The following is a 12,077-nucleotide window of genomic DNA, read 5'->3' as shown; positions in this document are numbered from 1 at the left end:
ACAGGTGAAAGTGATTGTTTGAAATAAAGAAGGTCAGGGAGGCCTCTCTCAGAAGTGGCCTGAGTAAAGGCTTGAATCCAGTTGTCTGGAAGGGTGGAAAGCAAGAGTGTAAGCAATGCTTAATAGGTATTAGCCACTTCATGTGTCCCTTATATTCCCAAATAACTATCTGTAACTCAACCCCTCTAAACACAAACAAACAAACCTGTAAGTCAAAACTAAGCATTGTTAGAATACTCTCAAGGAAGTAACTTCTGGGATAAGTGCCTCTTCTAGTATAAATAGTGTATGAAAATAGAAACTTCCAAATGAGATAATTATTTAACCGTATTTGTTTCATAAATGAATAGTTTGACTTAAGGGTTTTATGAAAGCTAGGTACACCTATATATTATAGGTGTTAGGAGGCTTTGAAATTAACATGTGTCCTTATGTTTAAATGTGGATGTAACTGATTCCCTTTGAACAATGACTGGACCCAATAAATTCTCCACTGTTGCTCTCCTAGCCCTTTGAAATGCTCTCCGGAATGAGGTTGGTTATATAAGTCCAGCTCACTCTCAAGTCTTCCTTGAGATGAAGAAAATTAGTAATATTTTGACCTTGAAAAATCAGTAATGGCTACAATATAGTCATAGCATACTGCCAAGGCACTCGAACTAGAATTAAGTGTACCTGTGTGCTGTACAATAAAAAAAAAAATGCTCCCCAGAATGTGGGTAAAATGACCTTAGCTTTTGTATATTTTCTATTCTCTCTAAAAAAATCAACTTTAAATTTCATCTGGATCAGTCTCCAAAGTGAATATTTCCAAAATGTGTCTACTTCTACATTTATCTCATTATCCCCCTAGAAGAAAAGATGTTAAAATGTAAGTTCACTTTTTGACAGTTTTATGAATTGAGTGGGGAGAAAATCACTGGAAGTTACATAATATGAGTGATTGGTATGTGAAATTTCATCCAAGATCTTATACCACACATTGAGACTGTGCAGAAAAACTCCTAATGTCAAGAGAAAAGCCATCAAAAATCCTCATTCAAATTTTGTAATCAGTCTAAAAATGTAACATTCCCAAACAAAAAAAAAATTGCAAAAGTGTAAAATGTAATGGTTCTTGAAGGCTGTGGAATTTTATTTTATAGAAAAAAGCCCCCCAAATTTTTACCTTGAACTTTTGGTGATATCTTCATCATCCCATAATATGGCATAGAGGCTACTGACAGATATATGTGTTCTTTTCTAGAGCCTTATATTTTAACTTGTTGGGTCTCTGGATCATTCTGGTATGTGCTGTCTTCTCTGGCTTAATCATGTACTCCCACTTCAAAGACTGTGACCCTTGGACTTCTGGCATTATCTCAGCTCCAGATCAGGTATGTGTTCCCTTTGGGCCATAAAGAATTGCTGAAATCAGTGTTCATCTGGCCATAAATGAGTAATATGGGTTCTTTCTCTTTTTTCACCTGGATCTCAAGGCACTTCCTAAGACCCATAGAATTGATTTGTTTCCTCTCCTGTTGGGTGATATCACTACACACCAGGTTCTAATAGGGGGGAGTGACATGTAAAATTGTATCTCACCTTGTCCTTGAAGACAAGGCCAGGGGCCAGGACATGGCTGGAGAGAGTGGAGGTTAGACTTGAACCCTTGGCTTTGGTTGTCCATGCAGCATTTCAATTCTTTTTTCTATATGTCTCAAGGTTCATTAAAGATGTTTTATTCTCAGATTGAACAAAATTACCCTTGCTACTATACTGCTTCTGCTCATGTGTTCTCATCATACCTTGAACACCATCAACCCAATGTAGTACATTAAATGTGCTTTCAAAAACTTCATTTATATGGGGCACCTGGGTGGCTCAGGTGGTTGAGCATCCAATTCTGGATTTTGGCTCAGGTCATGATCTTGCAGTGGTGACATCGAGCCCCAAGTTGGGCTTGAGTTCTGTGCTGAGCCTGGAGCCTGCTTGGGATTCTCTCTCTCTCTCTCTCTCTCTCTTGCTCTCTTGCTCAATAAATATATAAACATTTTAAAAACGCTCCATTTAGGGAGGATATGCTCAGGAGGAACCATCACTTCTCTCCCCTCTGTATATTTCACTGTCCCCTCTGTCCTGGGAGGGGGGTATGTTCCCATCTCACAAATCAGGCTACAGAGTAGAACCATAATACCTCGATTCCCTGAAGACCTGTTTTAAGCATTTGTCGTTAGGATTTAACTACTAATATTAAGGGTAAACAGGAAAGGGAATGGCATACGTTGTGAACATAAGAAAAATAAAACAAGTTCCTGAACCTTCTACAGTTCATACAGCCCCTTTCCCTAGTATCAGCTGCCCCTTCCCACCCTTCCTCCTCCCCTATAGCTGGAGCTGGACCTCAGATCCCATGAAATTGGACTGATCATAATTTCAACTGCAAGCATTTGACAACCTTAGCCCATGCAAACTCCTCTATTATTTTCATTTATTTTTTCCTTACCTCCTTTGCTAAAAATCAACATTCTCACATTGCAGACTCTGCTGATTAATTCTCTCTTGTTTTACCTCCAAAGCTGATGCCATACTTTGTCATGGAGATATTTTTCACAATGCCAGGACTGCCTGGACTCTTTGTGGCTTGTGCCTTCAGCGGAACCCTGAGGTTAGTATATTGACAACACCCTGCTCTGATGATGCTGATGATAATGACAGCGGTGATGGCAAGGGTGTGATATGACAAGGGTGATGGTGGAAGTAATCACCAGTACTTACTGAGTACTTACTGTGTGTCAGCTGGCCTGGTAAATGTTTTGCTTCACACAATGTACAAAATGTTACTCAGAAAATTTTATGAAGTAGTTTGGATCTTAAGATAAATGGGAAGGCATTAGAAGATAAATACTGCCAATTATCTTACCAGCTAAAGATGGACTTATTGGGGCTTATTGAAACATAAAAGAAAATTATAATCCAGGACAAATAAGCTGTAGCAAAACCTTGTGAAAGTCTGGGGAACGATGGAGAGGTATGCTTTTTTACAAGGAGAAAAGGACTAAGTTGAGAAGGCTGTTATGAACAATAAGACCATGGAGTAAACTGGGAGTCCAAAGTGCGGCAACTTTTCATTGGCCGAGTGGTTTCTGGGAGGAAAGCTTGCCTTCCTCAAGCTGGAATAGAGAATAGTATCCAATTGCAAGGTCAAGTTTCTGTCTTCCTCATGGTCTGCAATTGACTGTAAGTGGTAGGGCATGAGATCTCCTCCTGCCAAAACTTCCTGACTGCATTTTAATGAGGTTTCCCATTACTAATTTTTTCAGAAGGTTTGAAGCTGGGGAGTGGGTGATGCCATACAACTGAAGCCTCATGCTTCTATTGAGGCAAGGGACTATGATAAAAGCAAGAGTGACAAAAGTGGAAAACCAGCAGCGGGCATTTGCTTTGATGCAGGTGAAGGATGCTGGTAACTTGTAGAAGGGTGGAGACAACTGTGTTGAGAGCAATGTAGTTTCATTACTTTCCTTTATGCCAGATCTTCTGCCTCTATGAACTCAGCTAGTTGGAAAAGCTTCCTTTCCCTCCCTGCAGTTCAGTTGCAGATAATCATTGATAAAGTTTGTCAAAATATAATTTTAAGAAAGTAAAATGGCCAGAGTCAAAAGTCAAACACTAGCAGAAGATCAGAGTAAAAGCTTTATATCTTATTCCTCAAATCCATGGTCTCAGCCCGCAGAGTTAACCACTGTTAACGATTTCTTATCAATGAACCCTAAAATTTCTTTGCTTATGGGAACATATATACCTTTTAGTGAATGAAAAGGGGATCATATTATGTTTCATTTAAGGTGATATAATTTTTTTAAATGTTTTTATTTATTTCTGGGAGAGAGAGAGAGTGTGTGAGCAGGGGAGGGTCAGAAAGAGAGGAAGACAGAATCTGAAGCAGGCTCCAGGCTCTGAGCTGTCAGCACAGAGCCCAGCGCAGGGCTCGAACCCATGAACCATGAGATCATGACCTGAGCTGAATGAAGTTGGATGCTTAACTGACTGAGCCACCCAGGCGCCCTTAAGGTGATATAATTTATAAATCTTTCCACACCATTAGATCTACCCTACTCTTTTTTTTAATCTATAATTTATTTGATCAATCCTTTAATGTAAGACATAGCTAACAAATTTATCTCTTAGTCTGCTCAGACTGCTATAACAGAATACCATACACTAAGCAGCTTATAAAAAACAATTTCTTCCAGTTCTTAAGGCTAGGAAGTCTAAGATCAAGGCCCTTGCAGATTTGGTGTCTGGTAAGGGCTCAAGTCCTGGCGCATTCGTGACCATTTTCTTGTGTCTTTACATGGTGGAAGGGGTAAGGGAGCTCTCTGGGATCTCTTTTGTAAAGTCACTAAGCCCATTTATGAGAACTCCACTGACATGACTTCATCATTTCCAAAGACCCCAGCTCCAAATACCATCACATTGGGGGTTAGGCTTCAGCATATAAATTGTGAGGGAATACAAGCACTTAATCCATAACACATTACAGTGTATATATAGTGAAATTGTGCAAGGATATGTGTAGGCTACATTCCAAGAAGTAGAATTACTGTGCCAAAATACTTGATCATTTAAACTTCTCATGGAATTTTCTAAATCAGCTGTAAAAATTCTGAATGATTTATATTCTAAAAAGAAGATACTAGAGTGTCTCTTTCCTCACACTACCACCAATATTGGGTGCTTTCAAACTTTTCAACTTGCCAAACTAATAGGTGAAAAATGGTACCTAATTTGAATCTGAATTCTGTTGATCATAAGTGGATAGGCTACATTTCCCTACTTTCATTGTCGATTTGTATTTCCTGTTCTGTAACATGCCAGTTCATGTTTACTTCTGAGTATATGGAGATTTTAATTTATATTGACCAATTCTTTTACATTATGGTTTCTGGATTAATATTATTCTCAGATAGGCTTTTCCATTCTATCATTATAACTAATAATCCAGACACATTCTAGTGTATTTATGGTCTTATTAAATAATAAAGTCGTCAAATCATCTAGACTATATGTGTGGTATAAAAAATGAAGTGGACCTCCACACTTACTTTCTTTCTAGGTTGGTAGCCAGTTGTCCTATTATTTTTTACTAAATAAGCTATCTTTTCACCAGTGACTTTAAATGCTATTTTTATTATATCCTACATTCTTCTATATAGTTGGGCCTTTTTCAAGATCTTCTTTATATTTCTTTGGTCTATTTATCTATAATGATATAGACACTAATAATTTTAACTGTTATGCTTTAAAATATGATTTGATATCTGTTATTCATAATGTTTTCCTTTTTACAGAATTTCCCTTGCTATCTAAAATTTTTTTCCTAATTATTTTCAGTTAATTCTTTTGGATTTGATTGTATAGAAATTGTGATATATGCAAATACTTTTGAATTTTTCCTTTTTTTTGTTTTTAAATATTTATTTTTGAAAGAGAGATAGAGCACGAGCAGGGGAGGGACAGAGAGACAGAGGGAGACACAGAATCAGAAGCAGGCTCCAGGCTCCAAGCTGTCAGCACAGAGCCCGACGCGGGGCTCAAACTCACAAACCTCAAGATCCTGACCTGAGCCGAAGTCGGATGCTTAATTGACTGAGCCACCCAGGCGCCCCGAATTTTTCGTTTTTTAATAGTTACACTTCTATGTTCACTCTCATATACTTGTGCATTGAGAACAATGGTAATAATTAAGGTTAGCAGAAATTCTTATTTTTGTTATGACTTTAAAGGAAATGGCTCTTGGATTTTACCATTAAATGTGATATCAAGTTTTAGTTTGAGAGATATTAACATTTAAGAATATTCATTTTAAGTTAATAAATTATAAAAAGAACAAAATGCATATATTTGTTCTACTTTTAGGAAAGTTTTTATCAGAGATATTAAATGTTAGTAAATTTTTGGAATTTTTGAAGTGGCTGTTTTTTAACTTTTGGCATATTAAGCTGTTGACAGATTTCCAAAACAGCAACATCTTTGAATTTATATAATGATTTTAACTTGCTTCAGTGTGAAATTCTAATTTAGTGTATTATTGAACTATTTTTACTAATTATTTTAGGATTTTGCCTCAAGAACACCAAGTGATATTATTCTGTGGTGTAGAGATTAAGATCTCAGGGAAACTCAGGACAGAAAAAATGAGCATCAGAGAGTCAAACACAGGGAAGGGTGACATTCTTTTATTTTGTCCCTCTCTACAGAGCTTTCCTTATTTATCTTTTTCTCTTGCTCTAAGGCTGAGTCTCTCTAGACTGGAAAACATGTATTTGTCAAAAGATAATTCCCCCATAAGAGAGTGGTTGGCTCTTTTGGTCTCAAGACCAAAAATTCTAAGAAAGGGACATACTTTGCAGTGCATGCTATGGAGAGATTACTTCTGCTACAACCTTAAGGAGGATGTTGTTCTTTATGAGAAATTAGATAAGCTTCCATGTTATTCTGCAAAGAAAACCCCAATTCCAGGTCATCTGTCATGAAAGTGAGTTTTAAGGCCATAAGAATGGATTCTGAGTGGAAAGTCAGAGGAGGATATCAACATTTTTATGTGGTTTTAGTCTTTGCCCATTTCCATCTTATCCTTTGTTCCTTTTTCCCTTACTAATTGCATTCTACCCAATCTGGTGGCTTCAGGTTGTTGAATGCAACAAGTTTTCCATTTAGAGGTATTTAAATGTAATTTTCCCTTTGCTCTAGAACATCTTTTTCCCAATTTGCATGGGTCCTTTCAGTGCCTATCTTAATCATCATTTCCTAAGGAAAGAATTCCCTAACTTTGTATCACTTTAGGACTCTGCAAGGCATAATTTGATAGCACCTTGGTATTTTTCTTCATACCAACTGTGATCAATTGTATAATTGGTTGTTGAATGTCTGTGTCACCAAGTAGAGTATAAGGTCTGTGCTTTTCTGGTTTACCACTATATGCCTAATACCTAGAATGGAGAGATTCATAAATGGTATGAATGAATGATTAATGAATGGCAAATTGAGATTAAGATTTATCTTAATCCTGGATTAAGATAGTCAGTGTTTCCTGCCTCGAGTCCAACCTAAACACACACACACACACACACACACACGCGCGCGCGCGCGCGCGCGCGTGCGCGCATGCACAACCTCTCTATTACTGCCTGCTAACTCATTTAATGTCTTGTTCAGGGCATTAGTAGGCATTATGGCATGAAAGTCTAGCTTCCTCACTAAGTCAGAAGGAGAAATCAAGGAGCACTAAGCACAGAAGCAGCTTTGAAGAGTGAGTAGGCGGGCCACATTGCCTCCCTGAAGTCCCAGAATAAGGACATATGTCTGCATCTGTTTTTTGTTTCTAGAGCCCTGTCTTGTCTATTTGCTCTGAATGACAGGGCAGGCTGGTCAGCTTTATTTAGCTTGGACTGTGTTCTTGCTTTTCTCTCCCTGTAGCACTGTGGCTGCAAGCATCAATGCCTTAGCAACAGTGACCTTTGAGGATTTTGTCAAGAGCTGTTTTCCCCATCTCTCCGACAAGCTGAGCACGTGGATCAGTAAAGGCTTATGTAGGTACAGCCGGTGGATCTTCTACTCCCTGTCATGAAATATACATGTGGTACATGTCAAAACCTGCACATGCTATTCAGCGCTCACTTACAGGCACAAATGCATACTGAGATGTAGGAGGAATTTCACACATGGATTCACATTTTCAAAGATACCAGGAGGGTTAACAGGAAAGAATTACCAGCTAGCTTACCTTTCACCGATCCTGTATTTGACACTCTTCTGTACTCCCCCTACACTCTAGATTTATCACCTCAACATTTCCTGATGATGCCTTGTATTGATCATATTCATCCCTCTACATGTGAAGATGTTCTGCTCACTGTAGCCAGTCACTTTGTCTGATAAAGTCAAATTCTTTCTTTTTCTTTTTATTATTTATTATTGTTATTTATTTATTTAAAAAATTTTTAGTACAGTTGACACACAATATCACATTAGTTTCAGGTGTACAACATGGTGATTTGACAATTTTGTACATTATGTCTAATTCTTTTCTAAAGAATTTTTTATTACCAAACTCCTGGTAAACTCACTTCTAGTAATAATTACTCCTTGCCTAATCACACATTGCATATTATGAGTATGCTCACTGTAGCACTTATCATACTGAATTATAGTTTTACAAAGCTTATTTCTTTTTAAGTATAAACCAATTATATGCTTATTCACTTACTATAGAAAATAAATAAATAGAGAAAATATATGTACTTTTTAAATAAAATTATACCTAATTTTGCTCCTGGTTGGTTTTTTCTAGCATACTATAGTGAGCATTTTCCTGTGTCATTTATGAATTATTTGAAAACATGGTTTTTTAATGTTTGCTTAATATTCTGCAAAGCGGCTTACATTTTTATTTTTATGTTGATACTTTTAAAAATCTTTTTGTCATTTTTAATAACATTTTGATGACCCTCATATACATTAATCTATGATGGCATACATATTTTTTTCCTTAATAAAGACCTCCAAAAGAAAATTACCAGATCAAATAATACAAATTCACTGGCAGTTCTTAACATACTCATGAAAAATATTTCTAGCATGGTCTGAGTAATATTTATGTGTGGCAGCAGTGAGTAATGGCATATTTTTCCATGCTCTTGATATTAGTATTGTTAAAAATTGGCCAACTTCATGGGCAAAATAACATCACATTTTTGCTTTAGTTTACATTTTTTGATTTATAGTGAATTTAAACCCTTGTCAGATGATAACCATTTGTATTTTTGTGAAAAATTTATTTATGCTTTCTGTTTATTGATGAGATATTAGAAGTTTTGTCTGTAAAATCTCTTCATGGATAAAGGAAATGTAACCTTTGCATATTGAAGAATGTCCTCCAGATATTTTTAAATGCATTTTGATGTATAGAAATTATAATTACATATTTGGTGAAATATATGTATCATTTATTTTACTATTTTATCCATTTCTTATGCTTACAAATTTCTTCCCATTCAAAACCCATTTAAATATTTCTTTATTTATTCTACATTGTAAATAATTTTATGTTTCATATTAGTTGTATTTAAATTATTTGATTTATGATGAGGATCTAAATTTTTTTCCTGTACAGTCAATTTTCTCAGCATCATTAATCTAATATTATTCACTGGTTGTTAATATTTCAGTGATGATAATATATAATATGAGATTCTTTCATCTATAAGAATTTGTTTAAGAATATCTTATACTTATTTCATTAAATTATTATCAATTGTAAAACTAATAGCATCTTGTTTATACTCTAGCTTTATAGTATTTCACTTAAAATATCTGCTAGAACAACTCCTGTCACTTTTCTGTTAGCTTAAAATTTAAAATTTTTTCAATTGTAACTTTCCTTTTTTTTTTCTACAAAAACAGACTTTGGGTTATACATGTTTACATATTCTTCAGATTAACTTTAAAATACTTTATTGCACATCATGGATCCGCAACTCCATCTCAATGGGAGTGCATTAAATCTAAAAATATTTTGAGGAAGAATTACCATCTTTGTAAGCTTTCCATCTAGCAATAGTATTTTTCTATAATATTATCATATTTTCTATCCTGGATGTTAATTACACTCATGTCTTCCTCCTTCAGCTTTTCCCTTTTTCTCCCTTCTCATTTTCCTTTATCTTCTCTTTTTTTTTTTCTTTCATTGATATTATGAATGGGATGCTTTCTCCATAGTATCTTCTAAGCCGTTTATTATGAATGTGGAACACCTTCAGCTTTTCATTTATTTTGTTTTGTATCTGGCCGTTTATCCAACCCTTGTTGGTTCTTAAAATTCTAATTGGTTTTCTAGTAAGTGTCTGCAAATACCAATTGTTTTATCTTCTTATTCTTAAATGTTCTAATTTGGATTGTTCTACATATCCTTTACTTTTTTTCTTAGTTTTGTAATTTTGTTCATTTCCTCTAATGTTACTTTCCTCACTGTGTTGCTCTTAGTTCTCCACAAAGCAAATTTCTTAAAAATAATGATTTAATTCAGTGATTGTGCTTCACTCCTTATATTTTATTATATAAATTCAATCTTATAGTAAAATTTAAAGATTTTTACCTTGAATTCTCATATATACCCCCTAGATTCTCAATTAATATCCTAAACTTGCTTTTTCATATATCCATCCAGCTCTCTATCCATCCTCAATATAACATATATTTGATACATTTAAAAGTAAATTGCAGACATCAGTATACTTCTTCCTAATTATTTTAGCATACGCATTATTAACTAGAATTTAGTACTTTGTTTTAAATTTTTTCCTGAGAGAGAGAAAGAGCATGTGTGAGTGAGGGAGGGGCAGAGAGAAAGGGGGAGAAAGAATCTTAAGCAGACTTCATGCCCAGAGTGGAGCCCGATGAGGGAATCGATCCCATGACCCTGGGAATATGACTTGAGCCAAAATCAAGAGTTGGATGCTAAAACAACTGGGTAGTCCAGGTACCCTTAAAAGATTTTATGTAAAAATCTACCTACAATGAAATAGACAAATTGTAAATGAATTTGCTGAAGTGTTTTTTTTTTTTTTTTTTGAGAGAGACAGAGAGTGAGCGGGGGAGGGTCAGAGAGAGAGGGAGACACAGAATCTGAAGCAGGCTCCAGGCTCTGAACTGTCAGCACAGAGCCCAATGCGGGTGGAACCCACAGACCGTGAAATCATGACCTGAGCCGAAGTTGGACGCTTAACCGACTGAGCCACCCAGGCACCCCGAATTTGCTGAGTTTTGACAATCACATATACCTGTGCCACCCAGCCCTAAAGATATAAATCATTACCATTACCCTGGAGAGTTCTCTCTTGCTCATTCTAGTCAATCCCTGTTCCCCCTTCCCCTTCACCTTCAGAAACAACCACTATTCTGATATTTTCCACCATAGATTAGTTTTACCTGTTCTAGAATTTCATATACATGGACTCACACAGCACACACTCTGTTTTTGTAATACTTCTTTCACTCAGCATGGTTTTGTTTTTGAGATTTATCCATGTTGTTTTATATATCAGTAGTTCATCCCTTTTTATTTTTGAGTAGTATGATGTTATATGGATATACCACAGTTTTTTAAACTTCTATTTATGTTGATGGACCTGGACTGTTTCAGTTTGAGTTTATAAACAATAAAGCTGCTATGAACACTCTTATACAAGTCTTTTTATGAACATATTTTTATTTCTATTTAGTAACTACTTAGGAGTGGAAGTGCTTGATCAATTATCATTTTTTATTTCTTTATAGTCCTTCCTTAGCCCACCTGGACCCATCCGCATCTAAACTTATTGGTGTTGCATCCTATCTTGCCTTTCTTCATCTCATTTACTTTCTCTTGACCTGAACTTGTTTGCTTCATTGAGTCTATGTGTTTTTGCATCATATTAAAATTGCCAAACAGTTTCTAAATACTTTCCTTCTGGTTCCTAAAGTAAATTATTTCTACAAAGCATACTCCGTATTTGAGCTTTTAGGTTAATATATTCATTTGTTTGGCAATATTTTGCCATGGATTCCATATTTCTTTTTTTTTTTTCTACTTATGCTTAAACAAAGGAGCGATCAATGCTGACCACATGTTTGTTAATTAGGTAGGTGAATGGCCTTGATTCTATTCATTGTCATGAACATAGATTAAAGCTAATAGCAGGTGGATGGGCATTACTTCCAGTACAATTCCCAATTTCTCGAAGATATTAATAAATATGTTCTATGATAGTATAAATATCTTCTATGCCCATGGTTTATTGTCTGATCCTGATTTTATAGCACTTATAAAATTCATAGCATTTGCTGCAACTGTGGAACTTTCTCTCCCTCCCACATACACCGTTTTATTTGCGGTGCCATTCACTCTAGGTCTCTATGAAGTCCCACCAATTTTCCCTACATTTCCTGCCTCATTGATTGTAATGGTTGTAATCTGGTGGTGGAAATATAATGTTTGAAGGGGAGGGGGACTGAATCAATTCTCTAGTCAGCAAAAAAAAAAAAAAAAAAAAAAA

The 12,077-nt window shown here is 35.6% G+C and overlaps 1 protein-coding gene across 1 annotated transcript in view; it reads left to right on the top strand.

The window, feature by feature from the left end:
* Positions 1-12,077, top strand: part of SLC5A12 (solute carrier family 5 member 12) — a 51,039-nt gene that overhangs the window by 22,765 nt on the left and 16,197 nt on the right. The window contains exons 7-9 of the mRNA XM_077761419.1: positions 1,247-1,376; positions 2,559-2,647; positions 7,462-7,574. Coding sequence (XP_077617545.1) covers positions 1,247-1,376; positions 2,559-2,647; positions 7,462-7,574 — 332 coding nt within the window. The remainder of the gene's footprint in view (positions 1-1,246; positions 1,377-2,558; positions 2,648-7,461; positions 7,575-12,077) is intronic.

Source organism: Crocuta crocuta, unplaced genomic scaffold, assembly GCF_008692635.1.
Source record: "Crocuta crocuta isolate KB4526 unplaced genomic scaffold, BGI_CrCroc_1.0 scaffold884, whole genome shotgun sequence".
Classification (NCBI taxonomy): domain Eukaryota; kingdom Metazoa; phylum Chordata; class Mammalia; order Carnivora; family Hyaenidae; genus Crocuta; species Crocuta crocuta.
The sequence above is the reverse complement of the archived record's forward strand: the minus strand, read 5'-3'. Positions and strand labels throughout refer to the sequence as shown.